General features: G+C 41.7%; 1 protein-coding gene across 1 annotated transcript in view; it reads right to left on the minus strand.

Annotated features, from left to right (window-relative positions):
- Positions 1–27,566, minus strand: part of LOC132823225 (organic cation/carnitine transporter 2-like) — a 62,930-nt gene that overhangs the window by 22,648 nt on the left and 12,716 nt on the right. Inside the window, exons 3-6 of the mRNA XM_060836851.1 lie at positions 25,920–26,074; positions 18,317–18,488; positions 6,398–6,524; positions 3,908–4,005 (exon numbers count right to left, since the gene is read on the minus strand). Coding sequence (XP_060692834.1) covers positions 3,908–4,005; positions 6,398–6,524; positions 18,317–18,488; positions 25,920–26,074 — 552 coding nt within the window. The remainder of the gene's footprint in view (positions 1–3,907; positions 4,006–6,397; positions 6,525–18,316; positions 18,489–25,919; positions 26,075–27,566) is intronic.

A 27,566-nucleotide genomic window follows, 5' to 3' on the forward strand; every position in this document is an offset into this window, starting at 1 on the left:
TATGGTCCCATTCTGACTTTTTTCCTTCCATTTTTGCATATTGGTAGCCATAGCATATTGGCTACCAATGATCCACCCAGCTCTTGAGAGGCTGAGCAAGTGAATTCTTCTCTTTCTTACCCTCAGTGCTACTGATTAGAGAAAGAACTGTTCAAGCGTCACAGCTCAGAAGGCAGCTATTTGAACTATCATATCCCTGAAGAAGCAATTCACTGAGTGTCACTCATCCTCCTTGTCCACATAACCATGCACATTTTTCCTTTCCAGGTAATGATCCAATTCCCTCTTGAATGCTTCAGTTGAACTTTTATCCACCCTCTAGCACATCCCCAGGTTGCACAGTTGAGATCCCAATGATTCACTGTGTGCAAAAGATATTGTCCGTCCAGCCATTGCTTCTTTTGTCAATTCTATCACTTCTCACTTATATTCATTAAAAGTTTTTTATTGTATATAAATATGAACCAATTAATTGCTTGAAAGTCCTGAAATTGAACACTGCTGAAAAGAAACTCAAAGTCAAAATTTTGTTTTCTGTGGCATAGGACTGATGAATTATCACTGAAGTAGCTTTGTCATTATGAAGGCCAGGGAAAATAATTAGGGGCATAAGAGTGTGAGGGTCAGGAGGATGGATGCTGGGGCACAGGGTGGTACGGGAGGTATGAAGGGACATGCAGAGTAGTTGATAGAAATAGATCAGCATAGAGGTATTAGAGGCTGTGGAAGGGTAGGTACAGTTTCATATGTTGACACAGGGGTTCTGAGGCACAATGGTAATTTGATAGAAGGGCAGAGACCGGTGCAGGGATTATGAAAAGTCGGAGTGGGTGGGAGGGGAGGGGGAGCGCGTTTTGGGGACGCAGGCAGCATAGTGAATATATGGGACCATGGCAGATGGATGGATGGACATATTATGGCAACAAGAGTATGAGGAGCCATGAGGAATGGGTTGATGGGCATAGAGTGGTTATTAAGAGCTTGGAATAGTTGCCATGGATGAAGTATAGATAATGAGGCAGTAGGAGTAGGCAGTTGTTTTCTGGTTTATTCTGCATTTTTAAATTTTGCATATAGTGCCAGACTTCTCAGGTAAGCTGTCTGCCCTGACCAGCTCAGGAACTAGGTAGTCTCTTAGGCTGTTCCTGGTCACCAAAGCAGCCTGCTCCATTATGGCAAAAATAAGAAGTTTGCGAAGCTATGTTTAACAATCAATGCCGCAAAAATAGTAATTCTCCAGAACCTACACCCTACCACTGTATGAAAAGTAGAACTAAAAGAGCCTAAAAGTACTTATGAAAGATGTAAAGGCTTTTGTGAGGACACAGAAGAATTTATTAAAGTAATTCTAGAAAGAAGGGATTATTGTCACATTGATAGACAAGATGGCAGAGCTTTAGAATAGAATAGAATAGAATAGAAACATAATCTGTTGTTATGTGCATTTTTACAAAAAAAAAGTGAGAAGTTTTGTATGTTGCCATATTACAGTGCCTAAATTAATGACAGGAGTCATGAATAATAAGAAAACAACTTAAAAGTTCAATGAATGATTAGATTCCCTACAGTGTGGAAACAGGCCCTTCGGCCTAACCAGTCCACACCAACCCTCCGAAGAGTAACCCACCCAGACCAATTTCCCTCTAACTAATGCACCTTACACTATGGACAATTCAGTATGGTCACACATCTTTGGACTGTGGGAGGAAACCAGAGCACCCAGAGAAAACCCACGTAGACATGGGGAGAATGTGCAAACTCCACATAGACAGTTGCCCAAGGCTGGGATTGAACCTAGGACCTTGGTGCTGTGAGGCAGCAGTGCTAACCACTGAGCCACATTGCTGCCCTGGGCTTCTGGGTTTGGGGTATGCTGGGAAAACAGACTGAGCTGAGAAGGTTAAGAGGACATGTGTGAGGTCTTCTTAAATCATGATGAGTTTAGATATTGTAAGTAAAGGGGAGCTACTTTCGATAACTGGAGGAACATTAATCAGAGTGCAATAACAGAAAGCCAAAGAACCAGAGGTGGCATGCGATATACAGTTTTAGTGCAACAAACGATGGTGTTTTAGGATGCAATGCCTGATAATCTTCAAAAAGGAATTGGATAACTACCTGAAGTAGAAAAATTAAAAGGGTATTGGGAAAATGCAGAGGAATAGGAACTGGATTGTTCTTCAAAAGGACTTTGAACAAAGAACTATTCAGTATAGGAACAGGCCCTTCAGCCCTCCAAACCTGCACCAATACATTTTGCATTCCATACTAAAATTGTCTTCACTTGCACGATCCATATCCCTCTAGTCCTTTCTTGTTCATGTACTCGTCCAAGTGCTTCTTGAATCCTGCTATTGTGTTTGCTTCCACCACCTCTGCTGGAAACGCCTCCCTGGAACACACCACCGTTTGTGTGAACAATTTGCTTCACATTTTTTTAAACGTCCCCCATCACACCTTGACCCTGTGAGCCCTAGTAATTGACCCTCAATGCTAGGAAAAAGCCTCATACTTTCCACTCTATCCATGCCATTTACAATCTTATAAATTTCTATCAGGTTGCTCCTCAACTCCTGTGTTTCAGTGAAAACAAACCCAGTCGAACCAATCTATCTGGCCAATGAGGATACAAAGATGTCTGTCAATGCTCCAGCGATTTGATCTCTTGCCTCCCTCAATATTCAATGATCCATCCTGTCAGGACCCAAGTATTCATCAGCCTTAATACTTTTTAAGATGCACAATATCTCTTCCTTTTTAATAGCAACTTAGCTTAGAAACTCGACACTCCCTTCACTGAGATCATCCTCCACCAATTCCTTCTCTTTGTTAAATACTGAGACAAAGTATTCATTTAGGAACTCACCTACGTCTTATGGTCTTATACTTAAAGGGCTTCATCAGTTCTTATCCTCTTAGACCTTACATATACTTTTTTCTTTTTCACCAAGGTCATAACATCTCTAGTCATCCAAGATTCACGTAACTTGCCATACCTATCTTGCATTCTTGCAGGAATGTGCTGCTCCTGAACCCTTATCAACCTATCCAATATAGTTTTACCCTCAAACAGCTCTCTCCAATCAGCATTCTGCAGTTCCTGCCCAATATTGTGGTAGTTTGCCTTCCCTAATTTAACGCCTTCACCCAAGGACTGCTGTCATTCCTATCCATGAGTACTTTAAAACTCACAGTATTATGGTCACTACTCTTGAAATGCTCCCCCACTGAAACTTCACCCGGCCGGCTGATTTCCCAAAACCAGCTCCAGTATAACCCCTTCCCTGGTTGGTCAAGAAACCCTCCTGAATGGTCTTTACAAATTTTGCCCCGTTCAAGTCCCTAATGCGAAGTGGGTCCCAGTCAATATAGGGGACGTTAAAATTGCCTACACAGCTCTGCTGTTTTTACATCTTTACAAATTCTATCCACATATTCTCTCCTCTCTCTGCCACTGGCTGTTGGGGAGCCTGTAGTATATGATAAAGAAAAAGGTTCACAGCAATTTTTCATTTTTATATTATCATCTAAATAAAGTATAGAGTTTGAGTTAAATGTTGGGTCACAATTACTAGTGTTTTAGATTTGTGTTGAAATCTATACACAGCTACCCAATAGCTTTGTGCATAAATATAACATCTAATCCAATATTAAAATGTATTAATGATAAATGACTCATGACTTTATGTCAAGCAATACAATGCATAAAAGTTCAGGGATTCTTTATTTCCTTGACAGTTTAACAGCAGAAATAGGGCCCATTGTATCAGGCAAATCTCATCCAGCTCATTATTTCTTTGGTTCTTTTACCTGTTATGGTATTATGAATGCTGGAGTAATTTTAACTCATTGGATCAAATGGCCAACTTCAGTGCTGTTTTAGTCTATGATTCAGTTAAATACTTACCATACTACAATGTTTATGACACCAATGGCTTGCATGTTCCGGTTTCTAAACATGTCAATAACCGAATAATGTTTTTTTTCATGTCTCATAACTTCAAGCTGGAAATAAGGAGGATTCAGTATTAGTTCCTATTAGAAACTACCAATATGACTTTCTGATATTATCAGGTTATTCAAGATGTGATGATCCAGAAAAATCATTTGAAAGCAGCGCAGATTAAGTTATTACATTTCTCTCCCATGTGACATATTACGTTGAATCTGCAGTACCTGTAACGAATAGATAGGAGGAGCTCTGGATAAACATAATAAAGCACCCTTTTATTGATGCAGAGAACGTCATAGTTCATCATATTGTCGCAATCTTCAAAGATGACCACTGCTGCAGTCACTGCAATATGTTTTTGGATTTTGTGAATTAGGACAATGCATACTATAATAATCTGTATATAACATTGCTGTTTTCCTTGGAGCATCAGAGGCTGAGGGGTGACCTATAAAATCATGAGGGGCATGGATAGGGTAAATAGACAGGATCTTTTCCCTGGATGGGGAAGTCCAGAACTAGAGGGCATAGTTTAGGATGAGAGGGGAAAGATTTAAAAGGGAATTAAGGGGCAACATTTTCATGCAGAAGGTGGTGCGTGTATGGAATGAGTTGCCAGGGGAAGTGGCGGAGGCTGGTACAATTACAACATTTAAGAGGCATCTGGATGGATATATGAATAGGAAGGGTTTAGAGGGTTATGGGTCAACTGCCAGCAAATGGTACTAGATTAATTTAGGATATATGATCGGCATGGACAAATTGGACCGAAGGGTCTGTTTCCATACTGTATAACTCTATGACTCCAAGACTATTTTAAATACAAATCACAATAATGTTATAAGTATAGTTTACCCTTAAAACAGAGTTGAGCAGTTGGAGAGTGGGCTGACTTAATACTATACATAATTTACCCACAAAAAGTTCTTTTTTTACTAATACGTTTTCATTAAAGATGGCAGGACAGACTGACTGAGCTGTCAACAAAGCATGAAAGCTTTACTGATCAGGGCATAGAGAGTAAGATTTAGAAGTTCAGTTGAATTCGGATAAGACACTGGTTTGGCCACAGCTGGTGTATTGCAACTCATCTGAGCAATGGATTTTAGGAAGGAAGTCAAGACATTGTAAAAGTGCAGAAGAGGTTTCAGAGAAGAAGAATTTTTGTTGTTAAGATGTATCGAGAAGCTGGAACTGCTCTCTATGGAGAAGAGGAGGCTGAGAGGAGACCTAAAGAAGGAAGGCTTGCAAAGACTTTAATTGATAACCCATTAGTAAATGGGTTAATCGAGCATGCTGAAGGAATGGATCTCATTTAAATAGGAGGCAGGGTGGCCCAGTCCGTCAGGGACCTGGGTTTGATTCTAGCCTTGAGCGACTGTCTGTGTGAAGTTTGCATGTTCTTGCATGTCTGCGTGGATTTCCTCCCACAATCTAAAGATGTGCAGTTTAGGTGAATTGGCCATGCTAGATTGCCCATGGTGTTCAGTGATATGTAGGTTAGATCCTTTACTTAGGGTTGATAATAGGGTAGGGGAATGGCTCTGGGTGGGTTACTCTTCAGAGGGTCAGTGTGGACTTGTTGGGTGGACTATACGGATTCTATTTCATTTCAAAGGTAAAGTTGAGTGTATGGTGGATTCATTATCTGTGTATCTAACATTTTACTAGCACCTGCGGATTCATTTGGTGAGGCAAGAGTAAACAGACTTTGTCTTGATGATTTTCATTTGACCAATATAATGACCACTCTGAAAAAAGAAAATTGCAAATATTAAAGTGGGAGGAAAACATAATGTAAACAGTGAATCTAATCATTGTGTGAGGGTCTGAGGACACTTCAATGGAGACATGTCTCTATGAACTAATGGAACAGCGACCTCATACCTAAATACTACCAAATTAAGTAAAGACTTCAAAGTGACTTAGTAAAGTTATCCAGTTGGGTGTTAAGATAGAAGATCCAGTCTTAGAACTCTGCTGAATTAGTTACAGTTGGGACAAGATAATCAGCAGCCATGAGATAAAGGTTGTGAAATGGCTCAATGAGTGAATGTGGAATGTACTGTGGTAATGAACCAAGCAGATCGTGCTTGATGGCTTGTTTGTGCAGTTGGTAGTAACAAAATTGTTCCGATACCCCAGGGAACTGAAAACAAATCAGCAAATCTTCCTACTTGCTGAGCCCTAAATAATCTTTTAGGCAAAGGAAGAATTAGCCTCTGAGGCCTGTAAGACAATTCATGATATCACTATCTGGACTCTCATACAAAAAAAAGTCATTTGCATGAGGAAGTTACAAACACTCCTCTTTCCCTACCACAGGAAGAGTGACTCAGAAGATGCCATGGACAATGGATCATAATATGGTAGTGAGTCTTCAGAACAGAAAGGCAATTAGAATAACTGGGTATAAAATAGCAAGAAATAAATGTATGGCACTACCTTAAGATCATTAATGAGCATCACTGGTGGATTGACACCATTTTTCTTTGCAGCATATTGGAGTATTGCTTCAGCCTCTTGTATCCTCCCCTTTGAAATCAGCCAGCGTGGAGATTTAGGAATAAACCTGGGATCAAAGTATTTTATTTAAATACCTCAATATGACATATGGTGCAAAGAGATCTAAAAGATTTCAGCTTTGTCTGCATCTACAGTTTTTAATGAACATTGTGTGGAAATAAATATCGCGGATCAGAATTGTTTATTTCTGACACAGTAAGCTGGGTTTTCACTCCCTTCAAGTAAATCTTTGGTTAGCTATCAGTATTTGGCATTTAATTCAGCCAACGGATAACATTCATCATATTGATAAAACATCTGTCTAATCGATTTTAAAATAATTTCCTGAGGAAAATGGACATCACATCTATCGAGAGGAGAATCACAAGATTGTTTGTTTTCAAAATCAATGGAACTGGAACACTGTAAGGATTGAGACCCATCTCAGAATACTTGATGAAGTATACATGATGAGAAACTTTAATTGAAATGATCCAAGACATTTTCAGACAGAATGCAACTTTGGCACTCTCTGCTGGAATGTAACTGGACTGTATACCTCCTTTCTGAATGAATGGTAAAGATAGGAGTCACATTAATATGCCATGATTTAATGTAGCAATATGGATGCCACTCACCTGTTTGAGAAGTGGTGGGAACCCTGTGTTGTATCTCTTCAGGAAGCCTGCCACTATGTTGTTCCCAACAGGCACTTAGCTCCCATCTGATTTAGTCCTAAATAGGCCAGAATTCCCAATCAAACAACTGCCATCCAATCCGAGCCTGGCAGCTCTCCAGTATGGGGCAACACCAACATAGTGGTTGCAATTGCTAGTTCCATGCTGGGGACTACAGCAAGAGCAGCAGGTAGAGCTGAATATGAGCAGGATACGGATTGTGAGGGTAAGTGGGAGGAAAGGGAAGGGGTTATGAAGTAAAGGTAAGGAGGGACTTTATCCAGGGCTCCCCTTCCCTCAATGAAGTAAAGGAACCCCTTAAATCAGGGACTGGCTCCCTTGGTAGCCCAATGATCTTTTTCCTCTTTTCCCCTCCCCCCTTACCCCAGTTCCAACCCACCAGCTCGGCACCATCCTCATTACCTGTCGCACCTGTCAATCTTCCTTTCCACCTATCCACTCCACCCTCCTGTCCGACCTATAACCTTCACCCTCACCTCCATTCTCAGCCACCTTCTCCCCAGCCCCACCCACCTCCCATTTATCTCTCCACCCCGTGAGGCTCATGGCCTTATTCCTGATGATGATCTTTTGCATGAAAGTTTGATTTTCCTGCTCCTTAGATGCTGTGCTTTTCCAGCACTACTCTAATCTTGACTCTAATCTTCAGCATCTGCAGTACCCACTTTTGCCCACTGTTAAAGATAACAGAGTTAGCTGGGTGACACATGAATCTGTCATCTGCCGTTGTTTATATACTAATGGTGATGTGATGCAGCACATAATTAGCCTTAAGTAATCAGTTAAGCAACTCAATTGACTTCTAGCTGAGAATGTTGTCCACAAGTCTTCTGCTCTGGAGATGAATGGAGGTAAGTGGGAGGGTGACAAGATTTCTATCCCATGCACTTCTCACCCAAATCCACGGCAACCCCTTCTAAGAAGGCATGAGAGACAGAAAGGCAAGTGCTCATTTACCTTCTTAACCTCTGACCCTACACAGCTATGAGTTTTCCATAAATCTAAAATATCACTCTTTACTCTCTCTACTGAAATACATCACCTTGCACTTCTCCATATTAATTCCATTTTCTTTTTTCTGTCCATTCTGCGTGTCCAAGTCCTGTTACACGTCTAAGTTTGATATCATCAACAAATTTTGAAATTTCGCTCTCCAATGTGAAAGTCATTTAGGTTGTCCTAGAATTGATCTTTGCTAAATACCACAGTCTGTCAACGTCTAGCTTAAACAAAAAATCAGTTAACAATATGCAACTCCTTCTTCTGAAGCCAATTTTTCAATGAATTTGACTCTGAACCTCCCATTCCATTAGCCAAATTTTGTTATCCAAACTTCAATCAAACATCATCTCAGAATTCCTTTAAGCAACACTCTATTCCCTTCATTAATCTTTGCTGTTTGTTCATCAGGAAATTCGCTTCAGTTAGAAAAGCATGACAAGTCTTTTATAAATCTGCACTCATTGCCCTTGATATACTCAAACCTCTTCAAGAGTTGGCTGATTTTTGTTCCATGATATTGTTTCAAAAGGTTACCCATCACTGATGTTAAACTGACTAACCCACAGCTATTAAGAAAGTCCCTAAAGCAATTATTACATAGTGATATTAAATTTGAAAGCTTCTCAGACTTTGGCACCGTCTAGAATCTCAAGAAGATTGGGAAGCTATGTTGAGCCCTTCCAGTAGATCCACACAGTTGTTTTATCAGGTCACCTACCCATAGTAAAATCTATTTAATTTTCAAATGTCAATTTTAATCTGGTAAAATTAGGCAAGGATTATAAAGGACTGGATGTAGGTTTGCTCCCTGAGCTGGAATGTTCGTTTTCCCACGTTTCATCACCATGCTCGGTAACATCATCAGTGAGCCTCCGGTGAAGCACTTGTGTTCTGTCCCATTTTCTATTTATTTGTCTTGGTCTCTTAGGGTGGATGATATTATTTCTGGTTCTTTTTCTCAGAGGGTGTTAGATGGGGTCCAAATAAATATGTTTATTGATGGAGTTCTGGTTAGAATGCCATGCTTCTAGGAATTCCTGTGCATATCTGTGTTTAGCCTGTCCTACAGTGGATGTGTTGTCCCAGTCAAAGTGATGTCCTTCTTTGTCTGTATGTAAGGATACTAGTGATAGTGGGTCATATCTTTTTGTGGCTTGTTGATGCTCATGCATCCTGGTGGCTAGTTTTCTGCCTGTTTGGCCAATGTAGTGTTTGTTCTTGCATGGTATTTTGTAAATTACATTTGTTTTGCTGGTTGTTTGTATAGGTTCGTTAGCTGCTGTTTAAGTGTGTTGGTAGGTTTGTGGGCTACCATGATGCCAAAGGATCTGAGTAGCCTGGAAGTCATTTCAGAGATGTCTTTGATGTAAGGTAATGTGGCTAGAATTTCTGGGCAAGTTGTGTCTGCTTGTTTGGTTTGTTATTGAGAAATTGGCAGAAAACTAGCCACCAGGATACAAGAACATCAATGAGCCAAGAAAAGTCATGACCTGCTACAATTATTATCCTTCCATACAGACAAAGATGGACACTACTTCGACTCGGCCAACATGTCCATCCTAGGACAGCTAAACAGAGACACACATGGGAATTCCTAGCAGCATGACATTCTGACTGGAACTCCGTCAATACATACATTGATTTGAATTCCATCTACCATCCTCTGAAAAAAAGAACTGGGCATGATATCACCAACCCTAATAAATCAAGACACATAAATAGAAAGGGGGACAAAACACCAGCTTTTCACCGGAGACTCACTGATGATGCTACCTAGTGTGGTGATGAAACATCTGAACCTTCCAGCCCAGGGAGCAAACTTACACCCAGAGCCTCAACCTGAGCTACAAATCTTCTCAAAAATTGCTATAAATGACTGGGTATGGTTCCGTTCCATTATTCAGTAGTGGGAGTTGAGAGAGTGTGGGCCAGGGGCCAGCAGTGAAAGTAGGTTTGAATATTAAATACTTACCTCATCAATCAGCAGAGTGAAGACTGTACAGGAGTGGAAGCGGACACAGGGACAGCTGGGTAAGTGAACTAATATATTCAGGCAGTGGTATGTTGCTTCGTGGGTGCCAAGGTCAGGGATGTCTTGGATCGAGTCTATAGGAGCTTGAGCAGCCAGACGTCGTGGTATACATCGGTACCAAGGACAGAGTTAGGAAAAGGGATGAGGACCCGAAAAGTGAATAGAGAGAGTTAGGTTGGAAGCTTAAAGGCAGGATGAGCAGTGTAGTAATCCCAGGATTGCTACCAGTGCCACAGGGTAGTGAGGCTGGGAACAGAGAGCGAGTGCAGCTGAACGCGTGGCTGCAGAGCTGGTGTAGGACGGAGGGCCTCAGATATCTGGATCATTGGGATAACTTCTAGGCAAAGTGAGACCTGTACAAGGAGGGGGAGTGTGGTTGCACCTGAACTGGAGGGGTACCAAGATCTTGGGCAGCAGATTTGCTAGACCTCTTCGGGAGGGGTTAAACTATCTGGCAGGAGGATGGGGACAGGCTGTGAGGAAGGATAAACAGTTTATATAGCAAAGTCCTAGTCAGTGTGATGGGTTGAAGTGTGTCTATTTTAACAGTGTCAGGAATAAGGGTGATGAACTTAAATCATGGATCAGTACTTGGGACTACATTGAGGGCATTATGGAGACTTGGATATCACAGGGGCAGGAATGGTTGTTGGATATTCCAGGGTTTAGATGTTTCAAAAGGAATATGGAGGGAGGTAAAAGAAGTGGGGGAATAGCATTGCTAATCAGGGATAATATATTGGCTGCAGAAATGGAGGCTGTTGAGAAGGGTTTTGTCTACTGAGTCATTATGGGTGGAAGTCAAATACAGGAAAGGAACAGTCACTTTTTTGGGAATCTTCTACAAACCCACCAACAGCAACAGACACACGGAGGAACAGACTGGGAGGCACATTTTGGAAAGATGCAGAAGTAACAGGGTTGTTATCATGTTATGCTCCATTTTTACAGAGTGGCATGGAGAGAAGCGAGAGCTGCCGGGAAGGGTAAGATTTCCCACTTAAAAAGGGACTTACCTCGGGAGTCAGGCCTCCATTTTTACAGAGCGGCGAGGAGGGAGGGCGAGAGAAGTGAGGGCCGCCGGGAAGGGAGAGCGCGAGAACCATTTTTAAAGGAGCAGCAGAGTAAGAGGTCACAGGGAGGAGCAGAGGCTGCTGGGTATATATTTAGGCAGCAGCTGAATCCTAAGACACTACACGTGTAGTGTCTCCCACACGCCCTCCTCCTGTAATCAGAAAAAAGGACTCTCGTGTGTTGTTAGGTAAAGGCGTTTCAATTGATATTTCTTGAGTATTGTGTGATTAATTAAGTTTACTGTTAGTTGGTCAATTGAATAAGACTATAGAGAAGTGCTAGAAATTATTCAACTCATAAATTTGTATAAATTAATTCAATAAGTAGAAATGGCTGAATGGTGATGTGCTGTAGCTGTATGATGTGGGAGCTGGCTGGCCCCATTGTGAACTGCAGTGACCACATCTGCAGCAAGTGTTGTTTGCTGGAAGAACTCCGGATCAGAATTGATCTGGAATCTGAGCTTTATATAGGAGCACATTCAGGAGGGGGAGAATTACTTGCACGCTTTGTTTCAGGAGACAGTCACACCTGGTAGATTCAGTAATTCAAATTCAGTCAGTGATCAGGGACAACAGTGTGTAACTGTAAATGAGGCAGGTGGGGGATTCTGAGTTCAGGAATGGAGGAGCCCAGCCCTTGACCTTGTCCAATAGGTATGAGATTCTTGCTCCCTGTATGGATGAGGATAAGAGCTGTGGATAGGATGAGCCAGCTGAACACGGCACCATGGTGCAGAAGGCCATTCAAGAGGGGGAAGCAAAAAGGCAAATAGTTGTTATAGGGATTCTATAATTAGGGGGACAGATAGTATCCTTTGTAAGCTGAATGAGGAGTCCTGGATGATGTGTTAACTGCAGGTGCCAAGGTGCAGGACATCTCCAACCAGCTTGAAAGGATATTGGAGTGAGAGGGAGAAGATCCAGTTGCTGTGATCCACGTTGGTACTAACAACATAGACAAGGCTAGGAAGGAGGCCCTGTTTGGGGAGTATTAAGCACTAGGAAGGAAATTGAAGAACAGGTCCTCGAGGGTCATAATCTCAGGATTACTGCCCAAGCCACATGCTAGTTGGCATAAGGATAAGAAAATTAGGGAAGTAAACACCTGGCTAAGAGATTGGTGTGGGAAATTTCATGGGACATTGGCATCAGTTTTGGATCCGGGGGATCTGTACCGATGAGACCATCTCCTCCTGAACTGATTTGGAACCAGCGTTCTCGCGATAACGATAAATAGGGTGGTCACTAAGACTTTAAATTTGTGACTCGGGGGAAGGGAAGGGGAAAGCAACAGTGAGTATGGAGTCGAGTAGAAAGATAAGCAGCAGGTTAGCATGTGCACAGGGTTTAAATTCAAGGCAGACTAGGAATGAAGCAAAAAGGAAGGATAACATATTACTCGAGATGTAAATCATGTGGTTAAGAAAATTAGCATTAAGGCATTTTACCTGAATGCTCGTAGTATTCATAACAAAGTAGATGAATTAACAGCACAAATCATCGTGAATGATTATGATGTGGTAGGCATCACAGAGACATGGTTGCAGAGGGTTCAGGACTGGCAGTTAAACATCCAAGCATTTACAATTTATCGAAAAGGCAGGGAAGTGGACAGGGGGGGCTGGGGTTGCCTTGTAACTTCAGAATAAATTAAATCTGTGGCACTGAATGACATAGGGTCAGGTGATGTGGAGTCTGTGTGGGTGGAGTTGAGGAACCACAAAAGCAAAATAACCATCATGGGAGTTATGTACGGACCTCCCAACAGTGGTCAGGACCAGGGGCACAAGATGTAGTGGGAAATAGATAGCACATGTTCAGAAAGGCAAGGTCATGGTGATCATGGGGGACTTCAATATGCAGGTGGACTAGGTGAATAATGTTGCCAGAGGATCCAAAGAAAGGGAATTCATGGAATGCTTACAGGATGGCATTTTTGAACAGCTTGTGACAGAGCCCACAAGGGAGCAAGCTATTCTGGACTTCTTGCCATATAATGAGCCAGACATTATAAGAGATCTTAAAGTCAGGGAACACTTAGGAGGCAGCAATCATAATATAGTAGAGTTCAGTCTACAGTTTGAAATAGAGAAGACAAAATTGGATGTAATGGTGTTATAGTTAAATCAAGGTAATTACGAGGGCATGAGAGAGGAACTGATGAGCATCGACTGGAAGCAGAGCTAGTGGGGAGGACAGCACAGCAACAATGCCAGGAGTTTCTGGGGGTAATTGAGGACACAGTACAGAGGTTCATCCCAAAGAAAAGAAATATTCTCTGGTTGGGGTCGGGGGAGGGGAAATTAGACACCATGGCTGACATAGGAAGTCAGGAAATGCATCAAAGAAAAAGAGGCAGTCTATAAAGTAACCAAGAGCACTGGGAAATCAGAAAATTGGGAAGGCTACAAAGACAACAAAGGATAACATAGAGAGAAATAAGGAAGAAGAGGATCAAATATGAAGGTAGGCTAGCCAGTAATATTAGAAATGATAGTAAAAGTTTCTTTCAATGCATAAGAAACAAACGAGAGACAAAAGTAGTCAGTGGGGGCTCCAAATTGATGCAGGAAGGCTAGTGCTGGGAGATAAGGAAATAGCTGAAGAGCTTAATAAGTACTTTGCATCAGTCTTCACAGTGAAAGACATGAGTAATACCCCAACAATTAAGGAAATTCAGGGGTAGAGTTGAGTATGGTAGCCATTACAAAAGAGAAAGTGCTAGTAAAGCTAAAAGGTCTAAAAAATTATCAAATCTCCTGGCCCCAATGGGCTACATCCTAGAGTTCTGAGGAAATAGTGGAATGTTGGTTGTGATCTTTCAAAAGTCATTGGAGTCAGGGAAAGTCCTAGATGATTGGAAGATCGCTGTTGTAACCCACTTGTTCAAGAAAGGATCAAGACAAAAGATGGAAAATTATAGGCCAATTAGCCTAACCCTGGTTGTTCGTAAAATTCTAGAATCCATCGTTAGGGATGGGATTTCCAAATCCCTTGGAAGTGCAGGGTCAGATTAGAACAAGTCAGCATGGATTTAGTAAGGGGAGGTAGTAGAGAATTCTTTGAAGAGGTAACAAGTAGATTGGACCAGGGAAACCCAATGGATGTTATCTATCGAGACTTCTAAAAGGCCTTTGATAAGGTGCCTCATGGGAGGCTGCTGAGTACGGTGTGGGCCCATAGTGTCCGAGGTGAGCTACTGGCATAGATTAAGGATTGGTAGTCTGACAGAAGGCAGAGAGTTGGAATAAAAGGTTCTTTTTTGGAATGGCAGCCAGTGACAAGTGGTTTCCTGCAATGTTCAGTGTTGGGGCAGCAGTGGTTTACTTTACATATTAACAATCTGGATGAAGGGACTGGGGGCATTCTGGTGAAGGTCGCCAATGATACAAAGTTAAGTGGACAGGCAGGTAGTTCTGAGGAGGTGGGGAGACTGCAGAAAGATTTAGATTGTGTAGGAGAGAGGTCCAAGAAATGGCTGATGAAATTCAATGTGAACAAATTGAGATCTTGGACTTGTGAAAAAAGAATACAGGCATGGACTATTTTCTAAATGGTGAGGAAATTCATAAAGCCAAAGTACAAAGAGATCTGGGAGTGCTAGTTCAGGATTCTGCAAAGGTTAACTTGCTGGTTGAGTCCGTGATTAAGAAAGTGAATGTAATGTTGTCATTTATCTCAAGAGAGTTGAAATGTAAAAGCAGTGACGTGCTACTGAGACTTTACAAAGCTCTAGTTAGGTCCCATTTGGAATACTGTGTCCAGTTTTGGGCCCCACATCTCAGGAAGGACATACTGGCACTGAAGCGTGCCCAGGGGAGATTCACACGGATGATCCCTGGAATGGTAGGCCTAATATATACGGAATGGCTGAGAATCCTGGGTTTGTATTCATTAGAGTTTAGAAGGTTGAGGGGAGATTAACAGAAACTTAGAAGATTATGGATGGCTTAGAAAGGGTGGACGCTGAGAATTTGTTTCTGTTAGGCAGGGAGAATAGGACCTATGGGCACAGCCTTAGAAATAAAGGGGGTCATTTTAGAACAGAAATGAAGAGACATTTCTTCAGCCAGAGATTGATAAATCCTTGATCTCACAAGGAATTAAGGGGCTATGTGGAGAGTGCGGGTAAGTGGAGTTGAAATGTCCATCAGTCATGAGTAAATGACAGAGTGGACTCGGTGGGTTGAATGGCCTTACTTCCATTCTTTTGTCTTATGGTGACTTCAACTTCCCTAATACCAATTGGAACCTCCTTCGTGCAAATAGTTTGGATGAAGTAGACTTTGTCCGATGTGTCCAGGAAGAATTCCTGACTCAATATGGAGATAGGCTGACTAGAAGGGAGTCCATGTTGGATTTGATGCTTGGCAATGAACCAGGTAAGGTGTCAGATCTCTTGATGAGAGGGCATTTCAGTGTTAGTAAACATGACTCCTTGACCTTTACTATAGTCATGGTGATGGCTTGGAGCAGATGGTATGGGAAAGTATTTAATTGGGGGAGGGGGAATTACAATGCTATTGGCAGGAACTGTGGAGTATGAATTGGGTGCAGATATTCTCAGGGAAATGCATGATAGAAATGTGGACATTGTTTAGGGAGCTCTTGCTGCGAGTGTTGGATAAATTTGTCCCACTGAGGCAAGGAAGGGATGGTAGAGTGAAGGAACCTTGGATGACAAGAGGTGTGGAACATCTTTGAGGAGAAAGAAGCTTACTTAAGATTTGGGAAGCAATGATCGACAGGGCTCTAGATGGTCAGAAGGTAGCCAGGAAGGAACTGAAGAATGGACTTAGGAGAGGTAGAAGGAGGCAATATAAAGCTTTGATGGGTAGGATTATGGAAAGGCCCAAGGTATTCTACAATTATGTGAGGAACAAGAGTGAGAGTTGGGCTTATCAGGGATAGCGGAGGGAACTTCTGCCTGGAGTCGGAAGAGATGGGGAGGTCCTTAATGAATACTTTGCTTTCGTATTCACTAGTGAGAGTAACTGTGATGTTTGTGAGGAAAATGTGAAACAGGCTGATATGCTCGAACATGTTGATGTTAAAAAGGAGGATGTGCTGGAAACTTTGAAAAACATGAGGATAGATAAGTCCCCTCAGCCAGATGGGATATACCCAAGGTTACTACAGGAAGTGAATGAAGAGATTGCTGCACCTTTGGTGATGATCTTTGCATCCTCACTGTCCACTGGAGTAGTACCAGATGATTAGAGTGTGGCAAATGTTATTCCCTTGTTCAAAAAAGTGAATAGTGATAATCCTGGGAATTATAGACTGGTCTTAGCTTTGTGGTGGGTAAACTATTGGATAGAATGCTGAGATACAGGATTTATCATTATTTGGAAAAGCATAGCTTGATTAGAGATAGTCAGCATGGATTTGAGGGGCAAGTCATACCTCACAAGCCATACTGAATTCTTCAAGGATGTGACAAAGCACATTGTTGCAGGTAGAGCAGTGGATGTAGTGCACATGGATTTTAGCAAGGCGTTTGATAAGGTTCTGCATGGTAAGCTCATTCAGAAAATAAAGAAGCATGGGATACAGGAAAATTTGGCTGTCTGGATACAGAATTGGCTGGCCCATAGAAGACATAGGGTGGTAATTGATGGAATGTATTCAGGCTGGAGCTCAGTGATCAGTGGCATTCTGCAGGGATTTGTGCTTGAACCTCTGCTCTTGGTGATTTTTATAATTGAGTTGGATGAGGAAGTGGAAGGGTGGGTTAGTACATTTTCCAATGACATGAAGGTTGCTGGAGTTATGTATAGTATGGAGAGCTGTTATAAGTTGCAATGGGACATTAATAGGATGCAGAGCTGGGCTGAGAAGTGGCAGATGGAAAGTGTGAAGAGATTCATTTTGGAAGGTCAAATTTGAATGCAGAATTCAGGGTTAAAGGCAGGGTTCTTAGCAGCGTGGAGGAACAGACGGATCTTGGGATCCACATCCATAGATCCCTGAAAGTTACCACCCAAATTGGTAAGGGTTGTTAAGAAGACGCATAATGTGTTGGCTTTCATTAGCAGGGGGATTGAGTTTAAGAGCTGTGAGGTTTTGCTGCAGCTCTATAAAACCCTGGTTAGACCACACTTGGAATATTGTTTTCAGTTCTGGTCACCTCATTATGGGAAGGATGTGGAAACTTTAGAGAAGGTGCAGTGAAAATTTACCACGATATTGCCTTGACTGGAGGGCTAATCTTATGAAGAAAGACTGAGAGAGTTGGGGCTTTTCTCATTGGAGCGAAGAAGGATGAGATGTGACTTAATAGAGCTGTACAAGATCATGAGAGGCATAGCTAGAGTGGATAGCCAGAGATATTTTTCCCCAGGGCAGAAATGGCTATCACAAGGGGGCACAATTTTAAGGTAATTGGAAGAAGGTTTAGGGGACATGTCAAAATTAGGTGCTTTACACAGAGAGTGGTGGGTGCGTGCAATGCACTGCCAACAGTGGTAGTAGAGTCAGATACGTTAGGTACATTTAAGCGAATCTTGGATACGCATATGGATGATAGCAAAATGTAGGGTATGTAGGTTAATTTGACCTTAAAGGTCAGCACAACATCAAGGGCTGAAGGGCCTATACGGTGCTGTACTATTCTGTGTTCTATTTCTTCTGTGGTCAAGATGAAAATTGCTGCCATTGAATGCTCAGCCTCCTATCACAGTTAAGGAGAAAAAGCATAGAAGCAGGAGTAGGCCACTTCACCCTACAAGCCTGCTCTGTGTGATCATGTCTGATTATCCAATTCAGTAGTCTGTAGTTGCTTTTCCTCCCTATTCTTTGATTCCTTTAGCCCCAAGGGCTTTATCCAACTTTTCCTTGAAACATAACATCCTTACTTATATCCAACTCTATTTTGAAGTTTACAACATTGATTACTACATTTCTTTAAGATACTGATCATGCTAATAAGCCATGCACACTCCTTTCCAAGAAGCACTCATCTTATCGGACAGAATCATTGACATAATTAGAAGCAATAAGCGTTTTCACGTTGGTGATTATAAAAGGTAAGGCTCCAAGTCCTACTTACCACCATAAAGGGATATACACTAGGCCACTGAGAGACAGTGTGAAAAGCAATATTCGCCAGCTTCTTAGGAAATATGCAATCAAAGGCAGGATCATATAGCCAACGGCATAAAAAATGGAAATTCCTACTGTCCCGAATATAACCCGAATGTTTTTCCTCAAATGTTCTGATCCTGTGAAGTGAGAATAATCAGATCAAGCACAACATCATTATCTGAATGTATAAATTATATATATATATACACATACATACACACACAAAATAGGATCAGATAGAGACCAACCAGCCCATCAAGCCTGCCCCACCATTTAATAAAGGCTTGGCTGATTGTTTTTGTATTTCGAATTCCACATTTCCAGTTATTTTTGGTAACCTCTGATTCCATTTCCTCTTCAGAATCTATTCTCCTCTGTCTTAAAAAATTCAATGAGCCTACTCACACCACCATCTGAGACTAAGAGTTCCAATGTCACACAACACTCTGTGAGAAAATCAGTTCTCCTCATTTCTGTCATAAAAGGAGACCCCTCATTTTGAAACAGTTCCCTAATCCAGAGTTCACCCACAAGAGGAAACATAAAAATTCAATGTACACATTGTCATGATAATTCAGTATCTTATACATCTCTCACATCACCCCTTACTCTTCTAAAACCCGAATGGATATAAGCCCTGCCTGTCCAACCTAATGCTATACAAAAACCTGCTCATTCCATGTATCAATCTAATGAAGTTCCTCTGAACCTTCCTCCAATGTATTTTCATCTTTCCTCTAACAAAGAGACAAAAACAGCACAGACAATGTGCAATGTGGTCTCACAAGTGCGCTGGATAACTGAAACGTAACATCCTTACTTTTATGATCAATTCCATGGATGGACTCCATTAGATTTCTGAATGACTTGATGCATAGAAATGTAAAAGATACATAGAAAATAGGAGCAAGAGTTGGCTATTTGACCTTTCAAGCTTGCACTGCCATTCAGTGTGATCATATCTGATCATCCAATTCAATAGTCTATTCTTGTTTTTTCTCCATATTCTTTGATTCCTTTTGCCCCAAGTGCTATATTAAACCTTTCCTTGAAATTCACTATGGTTTGGCCTTGACTGCTTTCTGTGATTGTGATTTCCACAGACACACCACTCTCTTTGGTGAAGAAATTTCTCCTTGTCTCAGTCCTAAATCATTTATTCCTGCACCAACCCTATCTAGTTGTGTCAGAATGTAAAAGGTTTCTATGAGATTCCCCCCTCAATCTTCTGAATTGTGGCAAATATAATTCTAACTGATTCAATCTCTCCTTATACATCAGTCCCACCATCCTAGCGATCATGGTAAACCTTCGCTGCACTCCCTCGATAGCAAGAATATCCTTTCTCAGATAAGGAGACCAAAACTGTATGAAATATTTCAAGTGTGGTCTCACTAAGGCCCTATATAATTACAGCAAACATCTCTGTGCCTGTATTCAAATTGTCTCACTTTGAAGGCCAACATACCATTTACCTTCTCCACTTCCTGCTGCATCAACATGCTCATCTTGACTGACTGGTGTACCAGGACACCAAGTCATGTTGTACCTTCTCCTCTAAATTTATAGCCATTCAGGTAATAAATCAGCTTCCTGCTTTTGCTCCAAAGTGGATAAACTCACATTTATCCACATTGAGCTGCATCTAACATATATTTGCCCATTCACTCAACTAGTCCAAATCACACTGTATCATCCATCCACCATCCTCACAGCTCAGCCTTCCATCCAGCTCTTTGTTAAATCTTCTTGAGTTGGACACACTTATTCCTGACATGTTTGTCCTGATTGTACTGACATCTAGGAGATCCCACATATTGCAGCCTTGACATACCACTTACCTTTCCATTTTTAAGATGTGTTTTTTTTTACTTTAACTATTGAAATAATTTATCCAATTATGTGACTTCACATTAGCAGAAACTTTAACACTTCCTTTGTGAGATTCTTTCTGTAAATCTGTTGATAATCATAGGCATTGACACTACTGACATGCTTCCTGGTCGCTGATAATTACAGGATTTTTGTCAATATGTATCTGATATCCTGCCATAAGATGCAGGTGAATTGGTCAGATTTTCATTCCCATGTTCTCAGTCACTTAATCCTTGTGTCCCCACAACATTTAAGCAAGCAAATTAGCCACATCAACTTAATCTCCCTGCACCTTGTTAAAGCATAACAAACAGAACTACAGTCATATCAAGCAACTGAAAATCAAACCTTGACATGTCATTTCAGGCTTTTAAGTCCATTCTAGAGTATGTGCTAAGCGCTTACGCATATTTGTGTTACTGAGATTGAAACTATCCAGTTAGGTGCTCTACCATCTACAGTCCCCTTGGGACAAACCTTTTTCAATGTTTCCTCTTGCCTTAGTGTGAACTCACACCACTTCTGACTTTGTCTTCCATTACTCTGAACCCACAATCTGTGCAACGTTTACGATTGTACATTTTATACTGCCTCTGCTTATTTCTCCTATCAAAATACATCATTTTGTATGTCTCTTCATTTACATTTATAGGTATATTTTCATCTATTTCAGCAGCCTATCTGCCTTCCCTTGAAGTCTTTCTCTATACACTTTGAAGTTCATATTAGCCACAGGTTTTGTGTCATCTACAAATTTTGAAACTGTACTCTGCACACTTTAGTCTAGGTCATTCAGATGTATCAAGAAAACAATGGCCCTAATAACATGATGTGGACAACTCCACTGTCTACCTTGCTCTCATTTTCAAGATGGCAGTGGAGTAGCAGGGATTCGCTCTTGCCTGGGGCTCATCCGCACCCATTTGCGTTCTTTCTTTTTGTTCTTTCTTTTTACTTCAGTTTTTTTTTCAGTTTTCTTTCATTTTCCTGTCCTTTGGAGCCTTTTGTGGAATGGTCATTCAGCAAAATAGGCGTGGCAGCGAGAGTGGAAGTGTATGGATAGGCAGCTCCTCCTGGTGGTCAGAGGCGGCAGGGGAACGCAATAACGGGAGTGTCCTCCTGGTGTTCGGGGACTGGTGGGGGTTGCAGCAATGGGAGTGTCCCCCTGGTGTTGGGGGCCTATGGGGGATACAACACTCGGAGTGTCCTCCTGGTGTTGGGGGGAGCTGGTAGGGGTTGCAGCAATGGGAGTGTCCTCCTGGCGTTCGGGGCCAGTCGGGGAATGCAACAACAGGAATGTCCTCCTGGCGTTTGGGTCCGGTGAAGGCAAAGCTCCTCCAGCGATTAGAGGCGGTGGCAACAGCAGACTATGCAAAATGGTGGCTCCAGCAAGGCGACATCTCAGAGGAGGATGGCTGGAGCAGGACTCTTGGTGAGACAGTGTCAGCTACCTGGTCTGGCAGCACCGCCAGGGCCTTCTGGTTGGAGTAAGTTGAGTGCAGGAACTGCTGGCGTTGGTGAGATGACAGGTGCAGCGTGGTATGCCAGGAGCCAGGACTTCTGGTGTCATCAAGGTGTCAGTGGAGCTGAGAACTCCTGGTTTCAGGGCGAGTGTGGGCTCAGCATGGGACCTGGCATTAGGAGCAGCATTGGTGAGGTGAACCCAGCGGAGAAGAGGTGGCACCTAAAGTGTGGCAATTCCTTTGTTTGTGGGTTGGGCACAGGCGTCAGCACTGTTCTGGTACCTGTCAACTTTGTGTCCTTGAGGCTATTGCACATTTTATTTCTTGGGTTTCAAATTTACTAGCAAGCCCAGTACATGGAACTTTTTTTTTAGATTCCCTACAGTAAGCAAACAGGCCCTTCGGCCCAGAAAGTCCACACCTATACTGCAAAGAGTAACTCACCCATTCCCCTTTCCTATATTTACCCCTGACTAATGCACTATGGGCAATTTAGCAATGCCAATTCACCTGACTTGCACATCTTTGGATTGTGGGAGGAAGCTGAAAATGTGTTGCTGGTTAAAGCACAGCAGGTCAGGCAGCATCCAAGGAACAGGAAATTCGACGTTTCGGGCCAGAGCCCTTCATCAGGAATGAGAGGGAGGAAGAGAGCTTCTTCAAGGAAGGCAACCTTGCAAGAGGATTCGCAGTAGGTTAAAATCTTCGAGTAAAACGTGAGGCCTGCAGATGCTGGACATCAGAGCTGAAAATGTGTTGCTGGTTAAAGCACAGCAGGTCAGGCAGCATCCAAGGAAACTGGAGAACCCGGAGGAAACCTACGCAGACACAAGGAGAATTAGCAAACTCCACACAGACAGAGACCCAAAGCAGGAATTGAACCCAGGTCCCTGGTACTGTGAGGCAGCAGTGCTAACCACTGAGGCACCGTGCTGCCCAAACTTCATCAGACATCTTTTGGAAAACTGCAGGTCCATCATATGAAATACACTACCTTCATCAACCCTCTCTTCTATCGCATCAAAAAGCACTATCACGTTGGTTAGATAAAATTTGTCAATCACAAATCTATGATGACTTTCCATAACTTCGCAATAATTGTCCGAGTGACAGTTAATACTGCAGATTGTTATTACTGGTTGACCAATTTGTAGTTCCTGGATTTATCCTTACATCCCCATTCTGAAGAGTCAAAAAAATGTGGTGCTAGAAAAGCACAGCGGGTCAGGGAGCATTCCTGATCAATGGCTTATATCCAAAATATCTACTCTGCTGCTCCTTAGATGCTTCCCGAACTGCTGTGCTTTTCCAGAGCCACACTTTTTGACTCTGATTCTCCAGCATCTGCAGTCTTCACTATCCCTATTCTGAATAAAGATATTGTATTTGCAATTGACCAGGCTCCTGACACTTCTACCATTTCCAAAAAATGGAAAATTATATCTAGTATCTGCAAGTTTTCATCTTCACTTCCTCAGCATCATTGGAAAGAGTCATAGTGTCACAGATGTATGCATGACTCCCATACATCTCATCTGGCCCTGGTGACTTATCAAGTTCCACCAAGATTTTGAATAATTTTTCATCAATTTTTAGTTCCCTTGGTATCTCAAATATTTGCACTTCCTCCAAACCCTGAACTTGATGAAGGCAGGTGCAAGCACTTATTTAGCATCATTGCCTTTCCTTGCCTCGAAATATGATTCTCCTACTTGAGTGCTAATTTGTCCCACACGCCCCCTTACTAACTTTTCATTTTTTACTTATTAATAGGAGACATTTAGATTTTCTTATATGTTAGCTGCTAGTCTCTTCTTACATGCTCTCTTTACTTCACTTATTTCCATTTTCACTATCACACTGCGCTCACTATATTTGGCCTGGTTCTGGTACATATCATTAACTTCACATCTATCTTACATCATAACTTGTCGTCTCTTCCTTCTAAGAGCTTTTGGCCATTTGGAAGGACTGCAACTTAACTAGGATTCTAGAAACAGACTCTGACCTTTCAGCAAGTTAACAAGAGCCACATATTGAAGGAAGGAAGTGCTGGATTTGCAGGGGTTTCCAGAGGAGGTTTACAAGGTACAAACCATTGGGTGAAAGTTTTGTTATATTTGAAGTGGTTGAGGACTTTGGGTCTGTACTCAGTGGAGTTTAAAAGGATGATGGAGGACCTCATTGGAAACTTACAGAATATTGAGAGACCTGGATAGAATGCAGAGAAGATGCTTCCACTAGTAGGATTGACCCTTTAGGAACAACATGAGGGAGAATTTCTTCAGCCAGAGAGCAGTGCACCTGCAGTACTCAAAAACCATAGGAGGCTGTGGAAGCCAAGTTACTGACTGTATTAAAAACAGAGATAAATTGGTTCTTGATTGGTAAGGGATCAAAGGTTACACAGAAGAGGCAGGAGAATAGGGTAGAGAAATTTATCAGCCATGACCAAAAGGTGAAGCAGACCCGATGGGGCGATTGCTCGAGTTTTTCTCTTAGATATTTTATGGCGTTAGGGTGTTATGGGGCTAGCCCATAGTGTGGGACTTGGGAAGATGTATGGTCGATGAGGATTGAGTTGACTTGTTCTACTTAAGGAACTGCCATCACAACCAGGACAACTCTCCATGAGCCATAAAGGATTTGATTAGAAGGGAAACCAAACCCACTCAAGAAACCTGACGATTTTTCTTGTATTTTTCTCTTTTTTTGATGGAACTAAAGAGTTGAGGTTAGGATCAGTTAAATTTGAATAGCTGTGTGTTTTAACAGAGAAGAAAACAACTGCGTATGTTTGCTGTTGGGGACTCATCTGGATAATTATGGAATTAATTATGGAACCATGGAACATTGTAGACAAATCAGAACTGGTTGTTGGTTGCTCAGGACTGACAGCCAACTGGATGTAGAATTGGCCAATCAGTGGAGGAGGGTTTGAGCTATAGGGAGAGGCTGAATAGGCTGGAGTTTTTCTTCTTGGAGTGTCAGAGGCCGAGGGGTTACCTTATAGAGATTTATAAAATTATGGGGGGCATGGATGGGGTGAATAGCCAAGGTTTTTTTCCAGGTAGTGGAGTCCAAACCAGAGGGCACAGGTCTAAGGTGAGAGGGGAAAGATTTAAAAGGGACCTACAGAGCAACATTTTCACGGAGAGGGTGGTGCAAGTATGAAGTGAGCTGCCAGAGAAAGTGGTGGAGGCTGGTACAATTACAACATTTACAAGGCATATGGATGGCTATAGGAATATGAAGGGTTAGAGAGATATGGGACAAATGCTGGCTAATGGGACAAGATTAATTCAAGATTTCTGTCGGTGTGGATGAGGTGGATAGAATGGTCTGTTTCTGTACAGTATAACTTGATGTCTCTATGACTGGAGTTCATAAGGCAACTGCAAAGAATGTTGATTTTAAAAGAAATTGAGTTTGAGAACTGATTCTGACGGGTTTTGACAAATGCAATCTAGTTTCTGAAATTTCAAGAGGCTGCTGTTGTGTTTTACTCTCTCTATTTTTATATCCAGTTCCTGGATTGTTGAATGCTCTGAGAAAAGAAATCCCAGATTGCACGACAGAAGTAAATATTTCTGGAAGTTCACTAAATTTTTGACAAAAGTAAATAAACAGTTTTTACTGCCTGTGAACAACTCATTATTCAAGGATTTCATAAATGCTTGGCATTCATCATTTGAAATTGTTTAACTGAACTGGCAAATTATAATTCTTTTAAACTTATCCCTTTACTGTGTCTGACTACCTATGTGTGAATGGGGTTTATATTTAAAGAACATCAGGTTAAAATCCTAAATATTATTCAGCTTATATAGTAGTTTATCTTTGTCCTGCTAAAGTGGCAGTATGAATAATAAAGCTTTACTATTTACTAATGTTACAAAAATTGGCATCCAAGATGTCTAATTCATAAAGTCTAGTTATGAACAATTAGATAATTGTGAAGGGCATTGAATATTACAATTTCCCTGAGTTGTGAATCCAAGAATAGTAGGTATCATGTGTTTTTGCTTGCTTTCCCTTGTGTTTAACACCAAGGTGCCAGCTCACATGGGAACATGTCCTTAATTGGCTACTGAAGAGTGAATTCAAATTTCAGGGTATTCTACCAGAATTCTGGGCCAATATCCAGAACATAGTGCCATACCAGGAGTGACAGAATCAGCAAAGATTTTGAGGAAAGGAATAATAAAAGTACTGAGGGCAGATATTTACCAAGAACAAATGCAGCGACATAGTTTGAAATCTGTCCAAAGCCCACAAGGAAATTTAGAAAGCAAAATATTTCCCAGTTTGGAGAGAACAGTTGAACTATGCTGAATCCACTCTGTAGAGCCATAGTTCCAAACAGAACTATCTTTCTCCCAAACCTGTAAAACAGAAGCAAATAAAGATCATCTGGTTAATCGTATGCTGAAACATTTCTCCATATAAGCACACAAACTGGTATCTACATTATCTCAGTTAAATATAAGTCATAGACATTATTGTGGACTTCTCCACTTATATGTAGGTTTACATCAAAAAGAAGGATAAAGAAAGAACCCTCTGATCTTTCTGTCTTATGTCTGCAACAACTGTGGCAAGGATTTGCCACAAGGAGTCAACATTTGTGACCCAGAAAGATCTCTGTCTTATATCTGGAGCTTTGAAAAGACTCACAAAAACAGCAATTAGTAGCAAAGAGAACACACCAGGAGGTGGAGTCAGGTTCCCATATCTCTTGCCCTGAAACATACCATAGTGATATATTCAGAGGGGTTTTGTACTCCTACCTGGCAAAAAAACAAAGCTGAGGTTTGTTTGAGAGTGAGGATGGCATAGGTATAATTCCTGCTTGTACTCTGAAGGAAAGGGTTTCAAGCTTTACTTTTAACTTTAATGCCCCCTTTATAGAGTCATAGAGACATAGAGATGTACAGAATGGAAACAGACCCTTTGGTCTAACTCATCCATGCCCACCAGATATCCTAACCTAATCTAGTTCCATTTGCCAGCACTTGGCCCATATCCCTCCAACCCTTCCGATTTGTATACCTCTCCAGTTGTCTTTTAAATATTGTAACTCTACCAGCCTCAACCGCTTCTTCTGGCAGATCATTCCATACATGCATCACCCTTTAAGTGAAAAAGTTGCCCCTTAGGTCCCTTTTAAGTTTTTCCCCTTTCGTCCTAAACCAATGCCCTCAAGTCCTGGACTCCCTGACCCCAGGGAAAAGACCTTGTCTAATTACTCTATCCAAGCCCTTCATGATTTTATAAATCTCTATAAGGTCACCCCTCAGCCTCTGATACTCCAGGGAAAACAACTCCAGCCTATCCAGCCTCTCCCTGTAGCTCAAATCCTCCAACCCTGACAACATCCTTGTAAATCTTTTCTGAACCCTTTCAAGTTTCACAACATCCTTCCAATAGCAGGGAGACCAGAATTGCATGTCATATTCCAAAAGTGGCCTAAGCAATGTCCTGCACAGCTGCAAAAGTAGCAGATGGAGTTAAATTTAGATGAATGTGAGGTGCTGCATTTTGGAAAGGCAAATCAGAACAGGACGTATACACATAATAGTAAGGTACAGGGGAGTGTTGCTGAACACTTCTAGACTCAATCCTCTGTCCAGTAAAAGAAAGCTACCAAATGCCTTCTTTACTCTCCTATCTACCTGCGACTCCACTTTCTAGGAACAATGAATTTGCACTTCAAGGACTCTTTGTTCAGCAACACTCCCCAGGACCTTAACAATAAGTATATAAGTCCTGCTCTGATTTGCCTTTCCAAAATGCAGCAACTCACATTTATCTAAATTCAACTCCATCTGGCACTCCACAGCCCATTGGCCCATCTGATCAAGATCCTGTTGTATT

The sequence above is a fragment of the Hemiscyllium ocellatum genome, chromosome 16, assembly GCF_020745735.1.
Source record: "Hemiscyllium ocellatum isolate sHemOce1 chromosome 16, sHemOce1.pat.X.cur, whole genome shotgun sequence".
Lineage (NCBI taxonomy): Eukaryota > Metazoa > Chordata > Chondrichthyes > Orectolobiformes > Hemiscylliidae > Hemiscyllium > Hemiscyllium ocellatum.